The sequence below is a fragment of the Neofelis nebulosa genome, chromosome 4 (assembly GCF_028018385.1).
Source record: "Neofelis nebulosa isolate mNeoNeb1 chromosome 4, mNeoNeb1.pri, whole genome shotgun sequence".
NCBI lineage: Eukaryota > Metazoa > Chordata > Mammalia > Carnivora > Felidae > Neofelis > Neofelis nebulosa.
This window is the reverse complement of record NC_080785.1, coordinates 154,312,198-154,339,756: the sequence shown is the minus strand read 5'-3', so window position 1 is coordinate 154,339,756 and position 27,559 is coordinate 154,312,198. Positions and strand designations below refer to the sequence as shown.

General features: G+C 49.5%; 1 protein-coding gene across 2 annotated transcripts; it reads right to left on the bottom strand.

Annotated features, from left to right (window-relative positions):
- Positions 1-3,946: 3,946 nt before the first annotated feature.
- XCR1 (X-C motif chemokine receptor 1) lies at positions 3,947-15,093 on the bottom strand. Of its 2 annotated transcripts, XR_009260973.1 has the most exons (3): positions 14,932-15,093; positions 5,104-8,509; positions 3,947-4,973 (listed from the first exon to the last, which is right to left on the bottom strand). XR_009260973.1 is itself a non-coding variant. In XM_058727223.1 (2 exons), the coding sequence occupies exon 2, from the start codon at positions 8,490-8,492 to the stop codon at positions 7,497-7,499; it is 996 nt and encodes a 331-aa protein (XP_058583206.1). In that variant the 5' UTR covers positions 8,493-8,509; positions 14,932-15,093; the 3' UTR covers positions 3,947-7,496. The 2 variants fall into 2 exon arrangements, 1 of the variants encoding a protein (XP_058583206.1); XM_058727223.1 differs by having other exon boundaries at positions 3,947-8,509.
- Positions 15,094-27,559: the final 12,466 nt, after the last annotated feature.

The following is a 27,559-nucleotide window of genomic DNA, read 5'->3' as shown; positions in this document are numbered from 1 at the left end:
GTGGCTAGTTTGAGCTGAACAGTACCCGGGCTGTAAGTGCAAAATACACCTGACTTCCAGAGACTTCGTATGAAAACAATACCGTGAAGTAGCTTCTTACTACTTTTATACTGATTGCATGTCGAAAAGATAATACTTTTGGTAGGTTGGGCGGGCTAAATGAAAAGCATGTGTCGCTGGGCTTCCCGGATCCCCCTCGCTTCTTTTTTTTTTTTTTTTTCTTTTTTTTTTTCTTCAACTTTTTTTATTTTTTTATTATTTTTTTATTTTTGGGACAGAGAGAGACAGAGCATGAACGGGGGAGGGGCAGAGAGAGAGGGAGACACAGAATCAGAAACAGGCTCCAGGCTCCGAGCCATCAGCCCAGAGCCTGACGCGGGGCTGGAACTCACGGACCGCTCACGGGAGATCGTGACCTGGCTGAAGTCGGACGCTTAACCGACTGCGCCACCCAGGCGCCCCTCCCCCTCGCTTCTAAACCCAGGGACCTATTTGAACTCAGTGCTCAAAAACTATGTGTTAATGAATGAACTACCACTCCTGACTTCTGCCCCACTCTCGGCCCGATTTCTATTTGTAAGTTGTATTCTCTGTTTCTAAGTTGCAAGGCATTCTGAGGCTGGACTCAAGAGAGTGCATTCATTCATGATGTCTACTATGGATCCAAGGCAGGAGAGCAGTGCACCCGGGGTACTTCAGCCTGTGACGGAAGCCGGGGCTCTGCCATTCCCTAGCTCTGGCTGCAGCATCCTTTCCTCTGCCCTAGCTCCCACCACTTAATCGAGAAACACCGTTTTACCTCGCAGGACTTAGCTACTGGCGTCCAGCCAAGCGCCACGGCCCCAGCCATTGGCTGGGTGGGATAATACGGGAAAGGAAATAGATTTCCTACTTAAGGTTGGGGTATGGCGTGTCATCAGCCATCTTTTATAAATTAATGAGGGACAGACAAATCAGTGATGAGATGGATGGAACAGTCAATCGGTGGGGGGTGTGGGGAAGTGATTTCCATTCTTCCTGTTGAAAACTATGAAAGGAAGAGGGAACGGGGGGGGGGGGGGGACGATGGCAAAGGGAAAATCATTGTGCCAACCACAGTCTGAGTGGTTTTGTGAGATACTGAGGGCGGGAGAGATTTTAATGTCGGATTTTAGTGCCACTTTCTCAGGACTATGAGCTCACGTCCTCAGGACTGTGACCCCACGTGACTGGGGCTGTGACCCCGCATGTTGAGAGCTATGGCTCCAATGAATGCGTCATGACCCCATGTGCCAGAAGCCTTGCCCCCATGTCCCTGGGGTCATGACCTTACAAGCTTGCAGCCATGCCCCTACTTGATCAGGACTGTGAGCTCACGTCCTCAGGGCTGTGACACCTTGTACTCAGGTGCATCACCCTGTGTCCTCTGAGCCGTGGCCCACGGCGCTGGAGGCCGTGACCCCACTTGATTGGGGCCGTGACCCCACATCCTTGGAGCTATGACCTCTTGCCTCAGGCAGCGATCCCACGTGTTCGGGGCTATGAATGTTAGAGTGGACCTCTCTGAGCTCTGATGCCCTCCTGGGTCTAAGTGGGAAACAGAAATGTCACAGGGTGGCTGTGAGATGTGCACATATATGGGCCTGGCACAGAGCAGATCTCAGTAAAAGTCAGTTTCCAGTCTCCTGTGGGTGTCTTCAGTCAGGAGTCGTGCTCTGTGTGGTCAGGGTAGACACTAAAAGCCCACGAGGGGCTCTGAGATGCACTAGGATTCCCTTCACACCCACTGAAATGGCGCCCCGTGTTGGTCTGCTCATGCTGCCGTAACAAAGTCCCACCAGCTAGGTGGCTTAAACAGGTCTCCAGGCTAGACGTCTACGATCAGGGTGTCTGCCGGGTTGGCTCCTTCTGTGGCTGTGAGGGAACACCCATCCCATGCCTTTCTCTTAACTTCTGGTGGTTGCTGGCAATCTCTGGTGTTCTTGACTTGTGATAGCGTTAAGTCCAGCCTTCACCTGGCATTCTCCCTTGGTCTGGGTCTCTGTCCAAATTTCCCGTTTTTATAGGGACACCGGTCATATTGGATTACAGGCCTGCCCTCACCCCTGTGACCTCATTTTAACTAATTACATATGCAGTGACCCTCTTTCCAGACAAGGTCACATTCAGAGGTGTCGGGAATTAGGACATGAACACAAGAGTTTCTTGGGGAGTAGGAGGAGGACACAGTTCAACCGATAACGTGCATGAAGCTACAGATTTGTATCCCCTAAAGAACGTCATGGAAATGCGACTCATGAAATTATAGACTCATAGACTTCATTTTTTAATCACGGGGAGGGATCTTAGAGTTTAAACCTCTCCAGTTGAGTCGAATAGATAAGGAGAGGAAGTGGCTTGCTAAGGATCCAGTCAGAACGGGGGATGTGATTTCCTATTGAGGCCAATATTTGTGGGTTTCCTCTAACTTTTAAATAAACAAGATGCTTTGAGGGGCCCCTGGGTGGCTCAGTTGGTTAAGCGTCCAACTTCGGCTCAGGTCATGATCTCATGATTTGTGGGTTCAAGCCCCACGTCGGGCTCTGTGCTGAAAGCTCAGAGCCTGGAGCTTGCTTCGGATTCTATGTCTCCCTCTCCTCTCTGCCCCTCCCCTGCTCACACTGTGTCTATGTCTCAAAAATAAATAAACATTGAAAAAAATTAAATAAACAAGATGCTTTGAAAAGTTAGTAATGTTCAGTGTTGTTGTTGTTGTTTTAACTCACATTATCCTTATTTTTGGAAAAAAAACAGAGGCAGATTGTTGAACCAATTGTAACCAAACTGGGGGGACAGACACAAGTGGGCACTTCCTTCCCCAGACCCCCATAGTTCATTGCAAGGTGCCTTGGAATAATAGTCTTAATGGCACGTTTAAGGTGACGCGTTTAAGGCGTGCATTCCCAGTTGTGTGGACGATCGAGTCATATGCTTTTCTCTGAGTCAAGGTTAAGTCATCTGGAAGAAGGACCACCGATTCCCTTGGGACTAGAGTAATCCCATAGAAGTCTTTCTCCAGATAAGAATGACCAGAGGCTGACCAACTTGAGAGTGGTGCTAATCCTTCTTTGCAATCTTACGCCCCCTAACTTGGGCTTCCCTCTGCCTTCGCACAGAGCAGGCCTGTACACACGTGGCCAGGAACATCCTGCAGGTCCACATGCCCCCTCTTATCCCCGGGCCCACCTCTAATCCTTGTAACCACCCAGTTCTCCATGCCCATCCATTGCCCATATCTTCTCTCTAACCATGAGTGATGCTCCCCTCTGATTTTCTGAAATGGTCGAAGTCAAGGAACCAGGCTTCCATTGTCCTCCTTTGGGCCCTGTGGCCACACTTTCTCTCGTGGAGGAGCTGGGAGTGTGTGTCTAGCAGGGCGGGGGTGGGGTGGGGGGTGCGGGGGGGCGGTTACAACCACCCACCCCTAAAATCTGGGCTGGCCCCGAAGTGGAGGGCATAGTTCAGGATAATCCTTCTTCCCCTTCCCAAACTTCCCCCAAACCTGCAAAGTATCTCCCACCAAGTTTTCAGGATGCCCCAAATTCCCGGGAGGAAGCATAGCATTCCTTCTGATTAGAGAGGGCTGATCTCTGAAAAGTCCTTGTTCCAACACAGTGGGTCATGAAATAGGGGGGGAAAAAAAACCTTGGACTTGAAGACAGCCCAGGGGAGAGACAGGGACAGAAAACTCGAGAGCCACAGAGCACTCGAGACACATTGGCCTCCTGGATAATTTTGCCTAAGGCCTAAATGGAGCAAATTTCCCACCATCCTGACCCACACAAGGCTTGTTCCACACTCTCTGCCCCATCCTCTTCCTGTATCCCTCCCTTCACCCTGAATCCTAACCCAGATCCCCCACAAGCAGAGGACTTGTAGGAATCTTATATAAAGACCTAGGTAGAAATGAGGGGAACACAGCCAGGGATGAGTCCATACACGCTACTCTTTTATTTGTGCGTATGATACAATGATGCTTTCTGTCTTTATGAGATGATTACAGTCGTAATTCCTATTTGGGGCTGAATCACTGGCAAAGCAAGTACTTTTACACACGCGATCTCATGTGTATCTTCATTGTGTGAATAGAGTCTGTCTTTGTGCTTTTGGCATTTATACAGTTTTACAGATGAGGACGCGGAGAGTCTGGGAGGCCCATGGTCACAGTGATTCAGTAAAGGACCTTAGATTTGGGGTTTGGGTCCAAGGCTCACATCCCAAGGGCCTTCTCAGACAATCTACTTTGGGATCTGTTCTCCTGGATTTTCCAGACTCATGGGCCTCTTTGTCCCGTCACAGGGAGGCTTTACAAATGAAAGCTGTCAGGAGTTCAGCAAACCAGGCGATGTGTGGGCTGATGGGCCATAGGGAAGAGTTCACGGGATGCCACTGGGCAGTGCCTGGTGTTGACCATAAGGTATAATGTAAGCAAGTGTGGAAGGAAAAAACAGAAGTAGGAAAAAGCCAGAAAGATGGTCTCCTATTCACTTACTCAACCAACCACAAACATTGGCGGGTGTTGAGGGAGGTTCTAGATCGGCCACACGTGGCTTGTGCCCTTGAGGAACTTCCATTCTGGCTGGGGTCATCTGAGGTCTGGGGCTGCCCTGGGCTTGGAGTTCCTATTCAGAGACCAGCAAGGCTCCTCCCTTCCGGGTTTTGTCCAAGAGAGTGGGGTGGTGGGAATGCTGTGAAGACATCTTCCCTAGGAACTACCGTGGATTTTTTGTGTTCCCAGAGCAGCAGAAGGTCCGCAGCCCTGTGTCCAGGGCAACTTTTATTGACTCTCGTGGGACAGGCCCACAAGAGTGCAGCTGTGGTTCAGTGGGCGGAGGGAGGGGACAGCAGGAGGTTGTGGCCAACACAGTGTGTGGTCAAGGTGGCCACTAGTGTGCAGTGCTCTGGCTGATTTTTTTCAGCAGTGCTGCCTGTAGGGTCCTTTTCTGATAGGGCGTCTTCCCATCACGTCTCTGTTTCTCTGTGCCTCTTGCCTCGGTTTCCCAAGGAACTAAATTAGGAGAAGACGCTCTACTCTCTACCCTTGGAGATGACGAAACATCACAAGAAATGTAAGGACATGGACACGACTGTGTTTAGCGAAGTGCTCTCAGGGGTACGGCTGAATGTGTCGGAAGAAATGCTTAGATGAACATCTTTGGAGGTGAAGGGATGGGATGGGTGAGGAGCAAACGAGGCGAGCCTCTGTAGTGACGACCCCCCTCCCAACCTGCCTTCCAGGAAGAGTGGCGTTAAGACCACACTGCGTTGGTTTTGGGGGTTGCGAGCTGGAATCGTCTCCCCTTCTCCTCCCAGGGTTCAGCCTGCCCTCTGAATAAAAGTCAAACAAAACTTTAGTAATATTAGTTTGAAGGGGGTGCTGAATGACTACCCAGATCAGAAGCCTGAAGGCTTAACTCTGAGCCACGACTACCTCATTGCCTCTTTCTTTTTGCTGTTTCTTCTGTCCGTGGTGAGTGATGTCCCCACCTATTGGCTGGCAAGTCCATGAGAGCTTTATCCCTTCATGAGGGTCTGAGACTCAATGTGTTTGATAACTGTGCAGAGGCGGGCTGCTGGTGAGACGGTCTGGCCCCTGCCTGACCGGACGGCTGTGCCGGCTGGTTTTGGAGGGGTTGGCTCTGCTCAGTCCTCGGTGACTGCCGGGTGAGACCGTCTGCAAGGCCAACGTGAACACATCCTAAAATAAGCATAGTCAGAATGCAATCTGGATGCTGAAAACCCGCAGCTAGATGGGAGACGTGTTGCATATCATAGCTCCAGCTTCTTTCACATGAGCTGGCCCCTGCATATTCGGCCCATGATTCTTTGCGGGAAGGAACGAATGGAGTAAGTGCCACCTTCTGCATGAAGCATTTACTTGCAGGATATAAAGATGATGAGATACCACTGCCTCCCTCCGAATGCCAAGAGCCCAGCTCCAAAGGTCCAGATAAGCAAACACCCACCTTGGCCAAGGCACCCAGGGTGAAGATTCCTGCAACACCCCCTGCTCTCAGGATGGATATTGAGCTGACCCTTCAGATTCATCACTGTCACCAGGAATGTTCTCCACCTGCCTGGTGGGTGGCACCCACTTTCCCTGGCCACGCCCATTCCAAAACTGAGTCATCTTTGAGTCTTGTGCTTCCCCTCCCTCCACCCCCACGGCCCAGTCCTGCTGACTCTGCCTTTTCCCCATTCCCTCAGAGTCGTCCTTGCCCACAGTGGCTGCGTGTCCGTGGTTCCACCCACAGATGACCTCGCTTCCTCAGCATCCTTCTGCGGTGCATCTCTTTCCCCACCCAGTGTGCTCTGAATGGACACCGGGGTGCTTCAAGACCCTCAGCGGCTCCTCATCTCTTGCAGATAGAGCCCCAACACCTCAGCGAGTCTTTCCGGGCCCCTGCAAGTTGGCACCAAGGAACTTTCCCAAGCTTCCTGCGGGCAGGACCCTGGTCTTCCGACCTGCTAGGCATGGGCCCTGGTGTTCCATCACTGTGTATGAGTGGGAGCAAAGAATGACAGGTGTCACTATTCTTCCAATGTATGTATTTTGGGGGCCATGCCTGGGGGGCACGTGCCTCTTGCCCCAGGAGGCTAGCTTACAGATATTAACCTTTCTTCCCTAGTCTACACTCTCAGAGCACCACGCTTATTCGTCTCTGTGGCAATGGCTGTCACTTGACCTTGCTTTTTAGTTAGCAGCACACATGCCTGCCTCCTACACTGTCCCATAGCTTCACATCCCAAGGACGTACATGAAAGCCACCTTCTAACCTTTCCATACAACAAACCTGGTCCCGATCTGTGAACCCGATTTAGTTCTGGAGCGGGGCCTTTGGAAAAGCTCCCCAGGTGATTCTGACGTGCACCCCCAGCTAGGTACATTCGGCTGTAACTCCTTGAATTCCAGAGTCTTCCACAGTCCCCAGAGTGGGACTTTGTGCACGGGAAGCACGGAATATATGCTTGTTGAATACAGTAGCTACTAATAACAGCCCTCGGCTGGAGCTTAGAGAGCATGTGAAGCCTTCTCGTCTTCACCTCCGGCTACAGGTTCCATGACGTATTTGCACTTGGGTGGCCAGGCTTGGAGGCGTTTTACTTGGCTGGGGAAGACTGAAGGTCCAGTTTTAAGAATTAGGCCAGTAGCACCTGCTGGAAAGGACTGAGTCTCGGACCCTCATGAAGTCTTGGAAGATCCTCCTTTCTGGGACTCCTTCCAAGTCTCAGAGCCTTCTGAACGAAGCGATGTCTAAGCGAATGAATTAATAAAAGCAAGAGCGATGAAGTCAGAATTCAAGGCTTGTTTTTGTGGATGGCAGTATAACATTTCCAGCTGGGAGCCACTTTCTGCAGAAGGGGCGACAAGTGGGACCTGCTGGTGGAGGGCTACTGCTTTGGCCCCCAGCCCCATGGCCTGGGCATTCCCCACGGTGCCCTCCACGGTGCTCCTTCCCGCACCACCGAACTCCCTTTCAAAAGAAGGAGGCGCCCTCATAGTTGAAGGTGCCCAGGGTGTGAGGGGGGATGCTGGACGCCTGCTGCCGACAGAGCCAGAAGTGCCGGAGCAGACTTTTGAGGTGCCTGCGGAACTTGACCCCGACAAAGACATAGAGCACCGGGTTGAAGCAGCAGTGGGAGAAGGCGACGTTGCGGCAGATGAGCAAGGCGTAATCCAGCTGCTGGATGAACTCGCAGCTCTGGATGACCCTGAGCTTCAGCAGTGTCTGTAGAAACAGGATCAGGTTGTAGGGAGCCCAGCTGAGGAAGTACACCACCACGATGGTGAAGATGAGCCGGACCGTCCGGTGGTGCCGTTTGGACCGCGAGCGGAACAGGGTCCTGAGAATCTCCACGTAGCAGAACAGGATGATCCCGACGGAGAGCAGGAAGATGATGTTGTGCTGGTAGACCGAGGCTATGAACCATCTGACTTCCGAATAGTTGCAGCCCGAAGGAAACACCTCGTGGAAGATGGCATCGATGATTGAGGACAGGATGCTGGTCGCCCACACGGCCGCGGTCACCAGCACGCGGCACTGGAGGGTGTGGACGCGCATGGACGAGAGGGGCCTCACCACCGACACGTAGCGGTGGATGGTCATGATGGTCAAGAAGAAGATGCTGCTGTAGAGGCTGATGGAGAAGATCATGTTGAGGAGCTTGCAGAGGAAGTCCCCCAGCACCCAGCCCCAGTGGTACCCCAGGATCCACACCGGCAACAAGCAGGAGAAGGCCACGTCTGAGAGGCACAGGTTGAGGATAAAGACGTTGGTGAGGGACTCCAGGCTCTCGAACTTCACCAGGACCCACAACACCAGGCTGTTGCCCACCAGGCTGAGGAGAAACACCAGGAAGTACAGCATGGTGGTGCTGAGGGTGGCAAAGGCGAAGTTCTTGCTCTCACACAGAAAGCTCTGATCGTCATAGTCAAAAGGAGTGGTGGACTCTGGGATGCCTGAGGGCTCCATCTAGACATGGAGAGCATCTGAAATGAAAGAGATGGGGAGTTTCAAGCCACACGGTTAGGCGAGGATCGATAGGACCCATGTTATAAGAAAGTGTGGTCCGGGGGCGCCTGGGTGGCTCAGTCAATTGAGCCTCTGACTTCAGCTCAGCTGATGATCTCCTGGTTCACGAGTTCGAGCCCCGCGTCGGGCTCTGTGCTGACAGCTCGGAGCCCGGAGCCTGCTTCGGATTCTGTGTCTCCCTCTCTCTCTGCTCCTCCCCCCCTCATGCTCTGTCTCTCTCTCTCTCTCCCTCTCTCTCAAAAATAAATAAAACATAAAAAAGAAAAAGTGTGGTCCATGGTCCAGCCGCCCGTCATGAGCTATTTGTAATGAGACTAAGAACTTTTGCCGAAACATGAAGCCACTAAGCAAACTGTATAGTTTGGTGGGCATTTTTTTTTTCTTGGCCAGGCTCTCTTGATGGGGGAAGTGGTGCATTCATCCACGTTCATTTACTGTCACAAGCCCACTTTCTCTTGAAGCCTGGCATTGGAGTAGCACTAAGCTAGACCAGTCTCCCAGTACGTGTATGAGAAAGAGCAGCAGAACCAGATTCAAATTTGGGCCCCATTACTGTATTTCTGGGCAAGCTGTCTAACCTTCCTGACCCTAAGGTCCTCATCTATAAAACAGGGCTAAGGATCCCCACATTGTTCCTTCGTCTATTTACCAAGTGTCTAAAGGAGCATTGACTCTGCCTGCCTGCCTCACTCTGTCTCTCCCCCTATCCCTTCCTCCCTCCCTCCCTCCCTCTCTCCCTCTTCCTTCCTTCCTTTCTTTCTTTCTTTCTTTCTTTCTTTCTTTCTTTCTTTCTTTCTTTCTTTCTTTCTCTTTCTTTCTTTCTTTCTTCCTTCCTTCCTTCCTTCCTTCCTTCCTTCCTTCCTTCCTTCCTTTCTTTCTTTCTTTCTTCCCCCTCCTCTCCTTCCTTCCATAAATCCTGACGGCAGGATTGTTTCAGGAAGCTTGCTTTCTCTTGGAACAGGTCCAAAAAGAAAGGAGCAAACATCTCCCATGTGAACTCAGGTAGGAAATAATCTCAAGACTACGATGAACACTGAGACCCTGGGAGACCAAATCGTCACTAACACAGATGTTCTGTGGAAGAAAGTATATGCAGAGTGACCTCTGAGGACCAAAGGAGCCATGAGGCAAAAAAAAAAAAAAAAAAAAGCTGATTGGTCCGATTTGCCAAGAAATGGTTTAGTAAAGGATCTTATGGACAGAAGTCTGTCTTGGATGGCTGCGAGTCGAGTAGATCTCTGCACCCCACCTCCCATAAGACCTGATCTTATAGCCCTAGAGGCTGGGGAGTACATCCTGGGAGACTCTCAGGAGGAAATGTTTGAGAATAGCTGTGTGTCATAGTCTTGTCTCCAGAGCAGGTCAAGGCCGCTATGCCCCAAGTGTATACTTACGGGTTCTTTATCATGCCCGTGGTTGGACAAAAAAAGAAAGAATGGTGGTGGGGGGGGGTGTGTGGGGGGGGCTTGGGGGGGACTGTGCTCAAGAAGGCTCCAGGTCACAGAGTGGTCACTATGGTGGCTTTGTCCAAGATGGCGTCAGGCTGGTGGACGCGGAGGATCAACTCTCAGAGCAGAAAGCCGCCTCACGCAGGAGTCTGGTTTACAGAACTTCCTACAGAGGCAAACAAGCGGAAGCAACCTAAGTATCCGGTAGGAGGGAAGTCGCTAAGAAAACCGCACGGAGTCACATTGATTCAATCCTCAGCGCTAGTGAGGTTTTGGACACGGGGAGACTAGAAGGCCGAGGAGAGGAAAGGGAACGTGACGGAAGAGCCAGAACTCTCGTTGAAAGAGGTGAGTGAAGCTTTGGGGAGGAAGACGGGAGACTGGGCGAAGCGGCTGCCTGCGCCACGTAGGGGCCCCCTCGTCACCTACTAGGTGCCAGGCACTGCACTGGCACAGGCTACTCGTCTGCTCCCTCCATGCCGTGACTGTCTGCAAGGCCGTCAGAGACACTGAGGCTCCGACTGGTGAAATGGCCTTCCCAGTGTTAATGGAGCCAGGGAGCAGGGAGGAGGGCCAAGCCGGGAGCCAGACCTAGGCTCTCTTGCCTTGTATTTGGAGAAGGAGAATTGGAAAGGTAGCCCAAGTGTCTCACTTACCTAGTTAGGGGCGGGAGGAATAACAAAGGGGGTCTCCAACGTGTCCTATTTTTAATACTGTTTTCTTACGGATTTTAAGAGCACTTCTTAGTCTTGTCAACCCGTTGTGCCTTTTCTTTTTCGCTTTTGCTTTGAAGTTTATTTATTTAGGGGGGCCTGGGTGACTCAGTGGGTTGATTGTCTGACGTCAGCTCAGGTCACGATCTCGTGGGTTGTGAGTTTGAGCCCCACGTCAGTCTCTGTGCTGACAGCTCAGAGCCCGCTTCGGATCCTGTGTCCCCCTCTCTCTCTGCCCCTTCCCAGCTTGTGCTCTCTGACAAATAAATAAACACTAAAAGTAGAAAAATAAAGTTTATTTATTTTGAGAGAGAGAAAGAGAAAGAGAGAGAGGGAGAGAGAGAATCCCAAGCAGGCTCCACCCTGTCAGTGCAGAGCCTGATGTGGGGCTCAATCTCACGAATGGTGAGATCATGACCTGGACCGAAATCGAGAGTTGGAAGCATAACCAACAGAGCCACCCAGGCGCCCCAACCCACTGTGCTTTTTAGCTTTTCATTCTGTCCGGGTCTTTTCACTTTTTTGACATTTAGAAAGTAGGAGCTTACATCTGATTCAATACAACAGTACCTGATAACCTGTGACGTAGGGCAGACCCTGTGACAGATGCTGGATTCTTGGGTGGAAACATGACTAATAAATAGTCTCTGTCTGCAAGAGGCTTCTAGTTCAGAATGACATTAGAAATCGTACAAAGGTCTGGGACCTCCTGTCATGTGACTAGTTGGACGTGCAGGTAGTTTGGGACAGGAGCCTTGTACACACCCCTTACGTCGTATAGGGGATCCCCAAGTCTGCTGCTTGGCTCTTGTCTTCCCCTGACCCAGACTCAGTGGAGGCCGACCCATCTTCTTAACATCAGCGCCCCAGCTGCATGGTTGGAAATTTCTCAAAATGAAATGGCTTCTCCCGACAAAGGACGCAGGTACCTTGTCCCTCTTTTAATTTAGTAAAAACAAGTGGCTTTACACACTCTCGGTGTTGTCACATCTCTTGTGACCACCGAAGAAAGCACCGGAGAGATGGGGTGGCTTCCTGCGCTGATGATTTGCGTGGAATCACCGAAGCAGAATAGTCACACGTCTCTCCTTGTAGTGGAGTTCGCATTTTCTGCTCAACTCTCCGGAATAAAAGAAGTCCTCGGGCTGGTCTGGGATGACAGGAAGCCGGTGACCAAAGTACTCGATGTCGATTTCTCCCGCCTCACCTAGTCTTTTCCTGATCTGTGGTCCTGAGTAGTGCAGCTTGAGTGGGTTGGTAAGAGAACTTTCCAGTTCCTGTTCGGGTTACCAAGTACTGAATTATTTGCTATGGAGAAAATAACGCTAAGGGGGTTTCACTTCTCGGTAAAGGCTGAGTAAGCTCCGGTGAACTAGGTACAAACCCTGGAACAAAAACGAAAACCGAACCCAGAAACCTGCCTGCGGACACTGCTGAGCTACCAAAAGATGGTAAATATTGGAAGGGACTGGGCATCTGAAAAAGGAGAACGGCTGAATGGTGGGAGTCCTACTTTTATGGCTCTGGCCTCGGGGCAGGACCCGGTCATGAGGGGCAGCTGAAATTCCAGTAGCAAAGTCACCATTTTTTGGTCTTGAAAAACCGGAGGGCTGAGTTTAGGACAACCGCAGCCACTGGAGAGGAGGTGAGGGGACATCACAGAGAGGCTGTCCTCACTCTCTAGCTGACCTCTGAACCAGGAATGTCCCCTGGGAAAACCGGAGGCACCGAACTGAAATGGACTCACTGCCCACTTCAGGGGAGGCCGAGTTTAGAATGTGAGCCGGCCACGTTGATTACGTGCGGAAACCAACAGCATATAAAACAATCAAAACATTTCAGAAGAATGAAACAGAATCCGGTCTGCACAGCGTCCACGATGATGAGGCTACAATACCACCTGTGCAGCATAGGGAGCAAAAGCAGAACGTGGCCCCTCCTCAAAAACGTGGCGCCTGGGTGGCTCAGTCGGTTGAGCATTTGACTTCAGCTCAGGTCATGATCTCGCGGTTCGTGGGTTCAAGCCCCGCATCAGGCTCGCTGCTGTCAGCGTAGAGCCCGCTTCGGATCCTCTGTCCCCCTCTCTGTGTCCCTCCCCTGCTTGCGCTCTCCCCAAAAGAAAATAAATGTATAAAAAAAAGATAAGAAACTGACCCTGAGATGCCCCAGATATTAGAATCTACAGATATGCATGGGAATGCAACTCTTTTCACTGTGCCCCAGACTACAGGGAAATATATCCCTAATGAATGGACAGGTAAATCCCAGCAGAGAAGGAGAAAAAAAAAATCTATGAAAGAACCAAAAAGAAGTAGAAACCAATAACCATAAGATATCTGGAAGAGCCAAAATAATTTGGAAGTAAAACAACATACTTCTTTTTTTTTTTAATTGTTTTAATGTTTTTATTTATTTTTGAGATAAGGAGACGGGGCAGGGGGAGGGAAGAGAGAGAGAGAAGGAGACACAGGATCCGAAGCAGGCTCCAGGCTTTGAGCTGTCAGCACAGAGGCTGACGTGCGGCTCAAACTCATGAACCGTGAGATCATGACCTGAGCTGAAGTCAGACGCTTAAAGGACGGAGCCACCCAGGTGCCCCCTAAAGCAATATGCTTCTAAAGAGTCTGAGTCAAAGAAGAATTCACAGGCAAACTGTGAAATATTTGGAACTGAATACTAAGAATAAATGGCACATATTAAAACTCATGGCACACAACTGAAGCATACTTGGAGACAAATTTATACCTTTCAAAGCTTAGGGTAGAAAGAAAAGAGGCCTAAAATTAAGGCTCTGAAATCAATGATTCAGAAGCGGGGCGGAAAAAAAAGAGCAAATTAAAACCCAAAGAAAGTAGAAGAAAGGAAATAAAGATAAAAGAAGAAATAAAGAAATAGAGAATAAGAAGAGAGAAAATGTGCAAAACCAAAAGTGGTTGCTTGAAAATTTTTTTTTGAAATATAATAAAATTCTAGCTACATTGAGAGCAGAAAGAAAGAGGACACAAATTCTGAATAGCAGATTTGAAAGAATGGTTATTGCTGCAGATTATTGCTGTACAGACAGATCTTGCCGACTTTAAATGACTAACAAAGAAAAAAAACCAAAAAGAATAAATGACAAAGAACTATTATGATCAATTTTATGCCAGATTCAACAACTTACATAAAATGGACACATTTCTTTAAAAATTCCACCTACCAAAGCTGGCATGAAGTGATACGGCAAATCTGAAAAGTCCTACCTTTATGAGACAAATTCCATTAACTATTGAAAAAAAAAACCTTCCCACAAAGAAAACTCCAGAACTACATGATTTTTTCTCATACGTTCTGTCAAACATTGAAGGAAGAGATAACACCAATCTTAGACAAACGACCTGAGTGAGATACAGGATGGAATATCGCTCAGATCGTTTCATGAGGCCACCGTCACCCTGATACCAGAACCAGACAAAACCAGCACAATAAAGAAAACTACAGACCCATATCCCTCATGAACGCAGACACAAAAATCCTTATCCAAGTATTAGCACATCAAATCGGCAATAATTTAAAAGGACGATACGTCGTGACCAAGCGGTGTTTACCCCAGAAATATGAGAATGGCTTAATGTTTGAAGAACCAAGCCATTTAAATCCTTGCATTAACAGAATAAAGACAAAGACCACATGACACTGTTTGATCAACGCAGAAAAGTATTTGACAAAGCTCAATACCCACTCATGATGCCAACTCTCACCAAATCAGAAATTAAAGGGGTATTGGACGTCTGTAAAAGCGATTCCACTTTTCTGTTGGTTATTCATTCATTTACTCAAAAGCTTCTGGGCTGGGCTTGGGAGGTCTTGGGGACACAAGGGAGAATGGCACCAAGTAACTCTCCGAGTTCCTTCCTAGGAGCCCGGTTCCCTTTTGCCTGTCACTGCTCTCCCTCCCTGTCTCTGCTTGCCCACCTCAGCTCCAAGAGAGCAAATGTAGCTTTTCCTGTCTGCCATATAACTTGGATCGAGAAACCCAGATTTAAATTATCCAACGACTAATAATAACAATGCCTGACCTTAGCGATGCAGATTTGGGGGAATCCCCATGAGGGCTTGGGACTCTCCATATTTACCAGCTCTCCAGTTGGTTCCGATGCCCACAGGGAGTTGAAGAACCCGTGGTACAAGCTATTAACACTAGAGGAAAACACAAGTTACACACATAAAGGAACTTACCTATATCTACACCTCCTGTGTGTCTTGAGGCAGAAATGATGTTTCCCTGTTGCACGTTGTGCTCCAAGAAACTGAAACAGCCAGAAGCTAGAGGAAGGTCGGAGAAAACTGTAGTACGCTGTCTCAGAGGGAGACAGGGAGCCTTGACTAATCCCTCCTCTCCCACCTCCTGGCTTCCCGCTTGACCCACCCCCAACTTCCCTATCCCCACCCAAGACCTCACGTCACAACCTGGCCCCATCACTGGTCACCCAGCGTGTCTCCAAAGGCAGGTGGGGTCGACAATGCAGGAGTCACCTGAGCCCCCGGATCCCACTGAGAATAGAGTCAGGTAATTTTAGAGTGGGAAGGGATCCTAAAGGGTACGTTTTTAAAAAGCTGCATTTGTATGTTAGCTAAAATTACATTTTATTAATGTACCAGTTACGTATGATGACGACAATGATGATTTTAAGTCGAGGTGAAATTCACGTAACATAAGATTTGCCATTTTATTTTATTTTTTTTTAATTTTTTTTTAACGTTTATTTATTTTTGAGGCAGAGAGAGACAGAGCATGAACAGGGGAGGAGCAGAGAGAGAGGGAGACACAGAATCTGAAACAGGCTCCAGGCTCTGAGCTGTCAGCACAGAGCCCGACGCGGGGCTCGAACTCACAGACCGTGAGATCATGACCTGAGCCGAAGTCGGACGCTTAACCGACCAAGCCACCCAGGCGCCCCAAGATTTGCCATTTTAAATGGCAGGATTCAGTCGTTTCCGGCATATTTCACAATATTTATGAGCCATCATTGCTCTCCAATTCGGGAACATTTTCAGCGCCCTCAAAAGAAATCTCACACTTGTTAGAGGTCAGTCCGGTTCCCCATGTCCCTCCATCCCCTGGCAAACCACTGATCTACTTTCTGTCTTTATGGTTTTGCCTGTTCTGGACGTTTTGTCTAAGTGGAATCATACAATATGTGACCTTTGGTGACTGACCTCTTCCACTTAGTATAATGTTTTGAAGGTTCATCCACATCGTGGCATGTATCACTACTTCACTCAATTTCATGGTTGAATACTATCCCCTTGTGTGGATAAACCACATTTCCTTGGCCCATCCATCAGTTGGAAGACATTTGGGTTGTTTCCACTTTTTGGCTATGATGAACAATGTTGCTCTGAACAGTCACGCACAGGTTTTTTGCGTGGACATATATTTTCAGCTCTCTCGGGTTTCTACCCAAGAGTGGAATTAATGGGTTGTAAGGTGACTCCTATGTTTAACTTTTTGAGGACCTGCCGGCCTGTTTTCCACAGAGCTGCACCATTTTACTGTCCCACCAGTAATGCGTGAGGGTACCAGTTTCTCCATATCTTCACCGACACTGGCGAGCTTTCTATTTTTTAATTATACGGTATGACGTGGTAGCTCACTATGATTTTGATTTATGTTTCCGAAATGGGTAACAAGGTTAAGTATCTTTTCATGAGCTTATTGGTCAGGTGGGTGTCTCGTCGAGAAGTATCCATTCAGAACTTTTGCCTTTTGGGGGGTGGCTGGGTGGCTCAGTCAGTTGAGCATTCGACTGCGGCTCAGGTCATGATCTCACAGTTCGTGGCTTCAAGCCCTGTGTCTGGCTGTGTGCTGACAGCTCGGAGCCCGCAGCCTGCTTCAGATTCTCTGTCTGTGTCTCTCTCTGCCCCTCCCCTGCTTGTGTGTGCACTCTCTTTCTTTCTCTCTCTATCTCTCTCAAAAATAAATAAACATTAAAAAACAGGACCTTTGCCTTAAAAAAAACATTTATTTATTTTGAGAGAGAAAGCGTGGACATGCGTGAGTGGGGAAGGGCAGAGAGAGAGAGACAGAGAGAGGGAGAGAGAGAATCCTAAGCAGGCTCCATGCTGGCAGCACAGAGCCTGACTCCGGGCTCGATCCCATGAACCATGAGATCATGACCTTAGCCGAAACCAAGAGTCGGACACTTAACCAACTGAGCCCCCAGGTGCCCTCGAACCTTTGTATTTTAAAAGGATAATACATCATGACCAAGTGGTGTTTATCCCAGAAATATGAGAATGGTTTTAAAATTTGGGTTATTTGGCTTTTAATTATTAAATTGCAAGCATTATTTAAAAATTCTGGATACTAGAGTCTTATCAGATATATGATTTGCAAATAACTTTTCCCATTTTGTGAGTACTTTTTAAATGTGTTGATAGTGTCCTTTGACACACGAAAGTTTTTAATTTTGATGAAACCAAATTTACGTATACATTTTTTATTCTTGCGATCAATTATATTAGGTTAATACTGGCTTCCCAGAATGAGTTAAGAATATTCCTTCTGCTTCTAACTTCTGAATGAGATGTAGAGAATTGATACAATTTCTTCTCTAAAGGTTTGGTAGAATTCACCCATGGACCCATCTGGGCCTGGGGATTTCTGTTTTGGAAAGTTATTAATTATGGATTCAGTTTCTTATTAGATATAAACCTGTTCACGTTGTCTGTTTCTTCTTGTGTGAGGTTTGACAGATTGTGTGTTTGAAGGAATTGGTCCGTAGGTTATCAAATTTGTGGGCCTAGTATTGTTCCGAATATTCCCCTAGTTTTCTTTTCATGTTGATGGAGTTTGTAGTGATGTCTCATCTTTCATTTCTGGGATTAGTAATTTGAATCCTCTATCTTTTTCTTAGTCTGATTAGAAGCTTATTGATTTTATCAAATGTTTAAAGAACCAGGGAACATCAGTGTGTGTGTGTGTGTGTGTGTGCGTGTGCGTGTGTGTGTATGTGTGATTGTTCTTTGCCAAGGTAGGTAACGATTGAGAGGGCTCGGAAGTGTTCAACAAGTGTTTATTCCTTAAACATGAAGACACAATTTGAAACTCAGGTTTTCGCATTTCCTCATGTTTGATTTCAGTGTGAAAAAGAATCCGTGGTCACACCTTAAACGCAAAGTCCTGAAACACTGGTCGGGCTGGACAAAGGTGGAACTGAGTTCCAGCCTCATGCAGATTCGACATGCAGAAGGGGAAGTCCAGTCGTAAGTACAGCACCATGCAGATGGGGGCCTGGTAACCACAGTTCGGGTCCGGACCCACGCGTGGGGAAGTGGGATTCAGGGCAGAGACTAGCTAGCACCAGAGGCATCAATATCGAGTGGGACAGGAATTAATTGCTGTAATAGGCACTGCTGATTCTAGATCTCCTGGGTCTCACAGCCTCCTTGGACCGTATGGCTCTGTCTGAGCCCATCTACATGAGACCAGCCACGAGCAGGTGTACGTCAAGGGTCTTGCAGCTTCGGGAGTCCTTGGAGAGATACACATTGGCCTCATTGGGTGGCCCGTTCCCAGGGGACATCTTCAGTCATGGAAGTGAGGAGTCCCAGAGACCAAGGATCTCATGGAGGGGTTACAAGGGAAGAACACCACAGTCTGTGGATGACCACACAAGACACTGCTTCAGGCACCTCATCATCAACTGACGTAGGCTTCGGGGACGGGATGGACAAGCACCAAGGTTCTGTCAGTGGGGAGCGCGTGCTAGGGCCATCATAATCGGGACTTCGAGGTTAACATGCTTTTATTTGAAACTTAGGCTGGAGAGCTTGGGGTCTCTCTAGTTGTGCCAGAGTCCAGGACAGAGTTAGATCTACAGGAGGAAATTAAATCATCTTAGCTTCAAGGGTTACAGGAAAGCATGACTCCGTGGGGGTCACAGGGAGTCACTGTACACTAGGTCCTCAAATATTATTTTTATTATATTATTATTATTGAATGGGTAATGGAGTCACAGGAGTCCATGTAGATCATAGATCAAAATCAAAGATACACATTGAAAGAAGAAAACAGGAATTCACAATTCCGTATCAATAATAAGTAAATCGGTGAGCGGGTAGGGCTCTGCTTGAGGGGAAAAGCCAGTAGGTAAATGTGGAGGCGGATCTGGGGTTGGAAAATCGCTGTGCAACCATCACAGAGAAGAACAAGAACCTCCAACAGGTGCTAACTCTCGGGGTGGGGATTTTTGATGAGGGGCAGTATATTTGCATGGTTCTTTTTTTAAATAATGTTATTTTTTTTAATGTGTATTTATTTAATTTTGAGAGAGAGAGAGAGAGAGAGAGAGTGCAGAAACAGATATGGGGCTTGAACTCATGAACCGTCAGATCACGACCTGAGCCAAAATCAAGGGTCAGATGCTCAACTGACTGAGCCACCCAGGCACCCTCATTTGCATAGTTCTAAAGTGTCTCCACACAGACTACTTATTAGTTATAAAGGAAACGATAGCAATTATACAGCAGAGAAATCAGACAACCTTGACCAAATGATCACATTTAACATCCCCAATAAGGGGCGGGTGGACGTCACGTGCCTCCAGATACGATATCCTGAGGAGGACACAATATCGGTGCCCCGAGGAGGGCACAGCAGAGGTGCCCAGATGTTAAGTCACTCACCCACAGCCAAAGAGCAAGAAAACAGTAGCTGAGTGGGCTTTATCCCAGCTTGTGTGGCTCCAAGGTCTCAGGTTGCAGGGCGGTGGGGGGAGGGGGGGATGGCTTGGTTTAAGGTGAGCCACACCGCTGTCCAAGGTCGGGCTTGGGGCCGTGATGCAGTACCTGGTTCCGCAGGCTGGGGTGGACAGTCCCCGTCTACTCACCCTCCAGCCACTGTCAGAAATGCTGCTGCAGGCACAGCCCTCGTTATACGTGCCAGACCAGCATTGTGAGATTTCGACACCAATTTTTCTTTTCCTACGAAATCCTTTTTTTTTTTTTTTTAATTTTTTAACGTTTATTTATTTTTAAGAGAAAGAGACAGAACGTGAGCAGGGGAAGGGCAGAGAGAGGGAGACACAGAATCCGAAGGAGGCTCCAGGCTCCGAGCTGTCAGCGCAGAGCCCGACGCGGGGCTCGAACTCACAAGCAGTGAGATCACGACCTGAGCTGAAGTCGGACACCCAAGCGACTGAGCCACCCAGGCGCCCCACTAACGTAGACTCTTAGTCAAATACTTATACAGGTAAAGTTCTGGGTGTTCATGTATTTGATATCTTAGGACATTTTAGCCAAACTAAGGTGTATAATGAGAAAGGGGACAAAGAAAAGGATGAACTCGGGGTTTCCAGTTGCCGGTTCAAGTTCTGCGTAAATAACCTGAAAACTTCTATTATCTGTCCTTAAAGAAACCCTATTTCCTATAGCCACAGGGCTAAGATTTCTGAACACTAAACCAATTCTCCACCTGCCAGTGGCTGAATTACAATGTAAATCAAGTCCACAGTATCGCAAGGTGTCTTCTGTTAAAGGAGGGCATTGGTTGGGAAGGAATGGGATTCCGAAAACTGGAATAGGGATATACAGGAAGATCTCAAGGAAGCTGAAGGTATAGAACCCTAAATTCTCCTGAGTCTTCTTTGGTTATTCTTTGACATGCAGGTACCACCCACAAATGGTGGCATCCTTCTCTGGGGCATTCCTGAGTGACAGGGATGAAGCGAAATCCTCTCGGTGAGCAGCATTTTGAGCATTGCACCTGGCTGTTCATTTTGCTTGGAAGGAGAAACGGGTACCCAGACACCCAGTCCTGCTATTTATAGATAGCCCCTGATTTCAGGGCCATGGACCTCATCCTGTACACAGCAAATTTGCTAGTTGATTTCAGAAAGAAAATCTTCCTTCCCTGACTTCTGAATTCAGGGAAGAGAAGTAAGGATTCTCACTGTCTCTTCTATGGAACATGAGTTTACAAGTTACATTTCCTATTTCTACCAAAAAGAAGAAAGGTTGCTTGGCCATTTTTCACTTCCACTTGGCTGAGGCCTGAATACCCATGGCCAAAGCCAACCCCCCCTCCCCGCCCAAGGTTGTTTTTTTCCTTTGATCCAACTTTTAATATCGAGGTATGTGTAAGATATATTGTACATTTACTAACATATGTGTTTATAATAGCAGACGTGCATGCATTTATAATAATAGAGTCATATTGCCACCTGACATGATACGACCGTCTTGCATACAGCCGCCACTATGCTAACCCTTTCCCCACGCAGGTTGCAAACTCTTTGGGTGATATTCACTCTTTTCCTTGATACACTTGAAAATGCGATGTATGGTTAATTATCGTTAATACATCTTGGGTTGAAAGAGAATAAGAGAAGGAAGAAAACACAAATACTTGCTTAATACGTGTGTATACAAACATATTCATAACAAAATAGGGAAGAAATACTCATAATAATGATAGTTCTCACTTCTGTATCTTGTCACCTGGTTATTTACAACTACCTTCTTCCACTCCCTGTTTCATATTCCCTTTGCCCTCAGTGAGCACCTCACGGGGTCACGGGTCTTTGCCTGGGGGGTGACCCACACCTTCATACCTGGAACCTGGACCATTAGCATTCCTGCTTGAATTGGGTTGTTGTGGTTTCCCGCTGACTTGAATCACAGGACGTGGTAATACGTGGCAAGAGACAGCCTAAGGGATCTCCTGTACTCCAGACACAGTTGTTCCTTCTTCTCATGTGTAGTAGCCGATCGGTTTCCTCTTGGTGGCCAGGATCAATCACCCAGCCAGCACAGTGACTCCCTTCTTTGCCTGTTGAGTCAGAGGCAAGAGGATCCCAAAGCGGCCAGGTGGTCGCCTCAACTTCCGGGCCAGTGGGATCGCTGTTGTGTCCTCTGGTGGAAGTGTGTGCAGCATGGCCTCAGGGCTCTCCCACCCCTGCTCCCTCCCCCTTTAGCCTTTCAGGAATTCCCCCCCCCCCCCAATAAACCTCTTGGACGTCTAATCCTTACTTGGTGTCTGCTTTTGAAATTCCAGGAGAACAGGAGCTCACGGGTCATCTGGGGATCTCTTCTCCCTTCGAGCTGGTTCCCGCCAGCGTGTGCTGTGCTTGTAGGAATTTTGCGAGCTGGCTGCTGTCATGAGGCTAGCTTGAGATCAGCCCTGGTGAAAGTATTTACACCTCAGAATTTGACAAACGCTACAAATCAGGGATCTTTCCTCTGGAGGGCATGTTGTTCAAATTTACCAGCACACCGCTGCATGGAAGGTTATCCCTGTCTTGGGACTGTTCCCGAGAGAGAGTCCCCCCCCCGGTTGCTATCCTAGGTGGTACAGGGCTAGCGTTCAGGATGCCGGTAAGAGACAGATGGCCCTCTTGACAGGGTGAGTGAGGACAATTCAAGGAAAGGACTTTCCCCAAAGGTGTGGGCAGGGTGTAAGGAAGTCAAACAGCAGGGGTGAAGTATTCCTGATCTAGCAATAGGGGGCAGCTTCCGCCGCCGATCGATCCAATCGCAGGAGGGAAGGCACAGGAGGAAGCGTCACTGAAGGCCCTGGAGAGACCCGGAGCCCTAGGAGAGGGCTGGCTGCTTGACACGGGATGTGGCCTGCGTCTGCGGAAGTAGTCATTTCCACCCCTTGCCCAGCAGGGAGGGAGCCAGAGGAATAAATACACCGGCCTCTTTCTCCTCCCCTCCCACACCACCAAACTCCTGCTGGAGCCTTCCGCTGGTGCCAGCAAGGAGGCAAGAGGGGCTGTTGATGAAGCCCAGTCAGGTGGGCGGCAGAAGGCAGACCTGGAGGGACGAGCGTGAGAGTCCCCGTTCCGAGCCTCGGCCAATCCATCCCAGTCCAGCCTCCTTGGGTGAGGTTTGCACTCGCCACACACGCTGTTTCCATTTGCACGAAGGCTCTCTTGCTTCCCCCCCTCCCAGTTCATTACCACCCCTCCTTGGCTCAGACGTCACCCTTTTGAACATGCCAGGCTCTTTGTTGAATGTTTGCTCTGGTCCCAACATTTTTATCCAACATTTTTATCCAACGGGGACTTGTTTGCCAGTCATAATACTAGGAGCCAACATTCCTGGGCACTTAACCACATGCCAGGCACCGTGTAACTATGTTAGACTTTATTCTAGGCTATAGCCTCCATGAGGGCGGGGACCATGCTCTGAATTGTTCGTGTTTCCATCTCTCTCGGGCCTAGGACAGTGCCTGGAACATACGAGGAGCTCGACACACATGTGTGGAGCAAAAATCCCCACTGTGAGCCCGGCAAGTGTTTCCTAACGCTTTTGCAATATGGGAGATGAAATATGGCTGAAAACGTTTTACTGCTCTTTCCATCGGGAGGTGAAGTCTAATGCACCTCCCTGAACGTGGGCCGGTCTCGGTGACTTGCTTGACCGACAGAATGTGCCGGAAGTGACATTCTGGGGGTTTTAGGTTGTAAGAAGCCTTGCTGCCTCCAGCTGGGTCCCTTGGAACATGCTCGTTGCGAACCCTGAACCGTTACTTACAAAGCTCAACTGCACGCGGCCACCAGGCTGGTGAGGCTGTATGTGTAACGTCTGGTGGTTCCAGCTGAGCTCAACGATCAAGCCTTTTCTGCTGAGGACCAGACATGGGAGTGAAGCTGCCTCAGAGTGGCCCATCTACCAGCCCAACAGCACCAAGGGGTCTCTGTTGAGGCCACATGAAAAAGAAACCCTGCTCACGGGGCGCCCGCGTCTCAGTCGGCGAAGCGTCCGACTCTGGATTTTGGCCCAGGTCGTGATCTCACGGTTCATGAGTTTGAGCCCCGCATCGGGCTCTGTGCTGACAGCATGGAGCCTGCTGGGGATTCTCTCTCTCCCCCGCCCCTCTCGAAATAAATAAATAAACATCCCCCAAAAAAATTTGATTCGAAAAAGAAAAGAAACCCTGCTCAGGCTCTTGAGCCACAAAATTATGAGCTATAATTAAAGGGCTCTTACTTGGGGCCTCTCTCTATGGGGGGCTTTATCGCACAGCAACGGTCAGAGGACAACGATATCGGTTAGGGGGAAGTCCCCAGCCTGATTTTCCATGTTACCTCTCCCATCCCACACTCTTGGGTTCCCCTCAAAGACTGTCACCACCAGGAGTCCTGCAAACTCTCCAGAAACTTGCCTTTGATGTGGCTCGCTGAGAGGTACCTTTTCTAGTTAGCTTCCATTGGCAACACCGCCTGGAAATCCCCCAAATGCAGCCCCGCCTGCTCTCTGGCAAAGCTCCAACGGCCGCGTTGTCCCAGGCCACCTGCCGCATCATCATGCAGCCCCCTCCAAGCTTGGGGGCTTGAAATCACCGGCTCCCGGGTAGAGGCCCTTTTCCTCTGAAGCCTGCTGTGCCTATCCGACCACACATGAACCTGGTTAGACAGTTTCACACTGAGAGTTGGGGAAACACAGGTAGCCGGCTGGGGCCGCCCCTGGTTCTGCTGTCGCCCCGCTCCCCGGTCACACCTGTCCCAGGCGGAGCGAAGCCTTGCTGGAGTCCCCGGGGATTTGGGAGGGCGGCGCTTGGGAGGGCGGCCACAGGCTGCCGCGAGGGGACTGGAGCCCGGTGGGTGTGCTGCAACAGCATGAACAGTTCCGGATGGAGCCTCTGAAGCTTTCTGGAAGTAGCGAGGACTCGACAGACATTTAAGAAGCTGGAGGGCTCTTGGCCTCTCCAGGGCCTCTGGAAGGGGCCGCGTGGGGGCGTCCCTGGTGGTGCTCGCGGCATTTGCCAGCTCATTCTGAGCAGGACGTCTACCCTCTTCTCACCCCCTCATGGCTCTTCAAACACACGTGGGTGGGCGGGTGGGTGGGGGTGACAGCATGCCTGGCAGAGGTCACAAGAGTTTGGAGAAGGGGAAGCCCAGGCAGCGTTTGTGATGCAGCGAGAAGGGCACGGCAGGTTCCAGCCCTCGTAGCGTCTTGGCCGCTCCCTGATGGTCCCAGGGCTCGGCCATCCTTTCTGAGCGGGAGATCCGTGTGGAAACTGCACTATGTACGGCTCACGATGAATGCAACCCCCGAGGCCCTCCTCGGTCCTACAGAAACAAGCTCTTCGGGGGGAGTCTGGCCTCTGCATTTGGAGCAGGTGGCTAGGTGGGCCAGAAGAAGGCAGGTGTGGGGATGCATATCATGGGCTCTGGGGTCCACCTGGAGGGCTCAAACTCAGACCGCGGGACACAGGGGCCGCATAATTTCGGTGCCTCAGTTTCCCTATGCACACCACAGGTAATCACAGCATCAGCCTCACTGACTTGTCACGGGGATTAAATCAAGGAAATGAGTGAGGCCCTCAGAACAATGCCAGGCGAGTGCCCCGTAGCTGCCAGCTCCAGGTACCTGGATGGGGGAAGTGAAACGCAAGGCAGGAAGCTGTACCTTCAGAACACGGTCAGATCTGGGTACACGTTTGAACGGAGGACAAGAGCAAAAAACACGCAGCCGCACCACAGGCAGAATAACGCCGTGAGCCTTCATTTTCGCAGCCAGCCCTGGCTGGCATTACTCCAGGTGCTGGGTGTTCAAAAAGGAACAAACCGTTCCCTGCCCTCGAGAGGCCCGCGGGCTCACCGACGCGGAAAAGGACCTTCGGAGGCGGTGTGCTCAGTGTGATGTGAGGGACAGACTCTAGACACAGCAGCCTTGGAGAGGCGAGGAAGGCTTCCTAGAGGAGGTGATGTCAAAGGGAGATCTGGGGGATGAGGGGAGGTTGTCCAGGGAAAAGGGGGCTGGATGCCGGGTGTAGGGACGCTTAGGCAGTAGTGCATATTCCAGACCATCCCGTGATTCGGAGGGGGGTGGGGGGGGGGGTTGTGCATAAGAGGCAGTGCTGCTGGGGTTTGTGGCTTGAAAGACGAGCAGGTTCTGCTGGTCGGGTTGAGTTGGCTCGCCCAGCATCTTCAATTCTGGCTAGCTCATCTCACACACTGTGCATCCTGACCACAAAAGTCACCTTGTCTCTCTTCTCTCTCTCTCTCTCTCTCTCTCTCTCTCTCTCTCTGTCTCTTTCTCGCCTTTGCTCAAACAAACTGAGGGTTACCAGAAGGGAGATGAATGGAGGGGATGGGGATTAAGGAGGGCACTTGTGATGAGCCCCGGGCCGTGTATGGAAGTGTCCAATCACTATACTCTGCACCTGAAACTAATATTACCCTGTTATGTTAACTACCTGGAACCTAAATAAAAACTTTTTTATTTTTTTTAATTTTGTTTAATGTTTATTTATTTTTGACAGAGAGAGACAGAGCATGAGCGGGGGAGGGGCAGAGAGAGAGGGAGACGCAGAATCCGAAGCAGGTTCCAGGCTCCGAGCTGTCAGCGCAGAGCCCGACGCGGGGCTCAAACTCACAGACCATGAGATCATGACCTGAGCCAAAGTTGGATGCTCAACCGACTGAGCCACCCAGGCGCCCCAAAAACTTTTTTTAAAAAAGTCACCTTGTGTGTCATCGAATAACACTCCACCTGGGTGAGTCAACCAGCACACTGTTTTGGTGCTCAGAGAATGAAAAGTCACAAAGGTCCAAATCCCTGCCTTGAGGAAATGTGTGACCCCCTTCAAATGGAGGAGTGTTAAATAATTTGGGGTCCTCATTTCAAAACCACCACATGGAGACTCAGGGAGGATGTCCAGGAGGTAATGACACAAGCTAAGTCTGGAAAGGTGAGTAGGAGTGAACAGAGAGAGAAGAGGAGGGAGAATGTGGCATCTGGGGACCACAAATGTAGAAATCAGGAGACAGGAAGCCCTGGGACTGGTTCAAAGGACTCTAATTACAGCCCAAGAGGAGAAAGTGTGTCCTGGCAGGAGCCGTGGGAGATGAGGCAGGAAAGGGAGGCGAGGCTAAGGAGATTCATCCTGAATGGAGAAGTGAAAGGTTTTAAGCAGAGAGGATGCTCTTGGCTGCGAGTGATAACTAAAGTGGCTTAAGTAACGGCAGGCTGTTAATTTCCCAGAGGAATATGATGCTAGAGTGGGTGCAGTAACTCAGCAATGTCATCAAGAACTAGGGCCCTTTCTGTCTCACGTACCAGCCTGAGCACCTCTGTAGAACCATTCCTCATGATCGCAAAATGGCTGCTGTGGCACCAGGCATCATGGCTTGGTACAGCGTCCGGAGCGGGGGATAAGGAGGCATACGTGTGAACAAGTCACTCTCATTTGGAGAAATTTTGCAATGTCCGGGGGGGGCATTTGGGGTTATCACAACTGGGAGGAAGCCGTTGATATCTAGCAGATAGAGGCCAGGGACGCTGCCCAACAGAATAGACTCCCAGGAAAGAAAATTATCCAAGGGGCAACAGCACCAAGGTTGAGAAACCCTGGTCTAAGCTGGCTGGGTGCCTTTGGCTTATAAGGGGAGTTGAAGTTGCCTCCCCTCCCTGTGCGTTTGAAGTGTAGAGCCCAAAGATCTTCTTTCATGGCTGGGTTGCTGAGGAACCCTAGACACTGGCAGATCTGTCAATGTGTTATCAAGCTACAACCATAGGGGGTTCCAGATAGATTGAAATGTAAGAAGTAACAGCAGAAAAACAGGAAACAGAAATAGTTATCAGACAGGATGGGTAAAGACTTACTTATATGTTTATATATGTGTTGCATATCATCATAAACACAGTGTATCTATGAGCCTCAGCACATGGCGTTGGAGAAGGGCATTATTATCTGTCGCGGGTGATGAACTGCTTTGCAGGACACAGCTTTCTTTCACTCTGATACATTGTTAGTTCCTGGAATTTCTGTTCCAGAGTTGTGTCTTTGTTTCCTTTTCAAAGCGGAATGACTGACCCGCCACCATAGGGGCAGTGATGGTGGGGAGTGGAG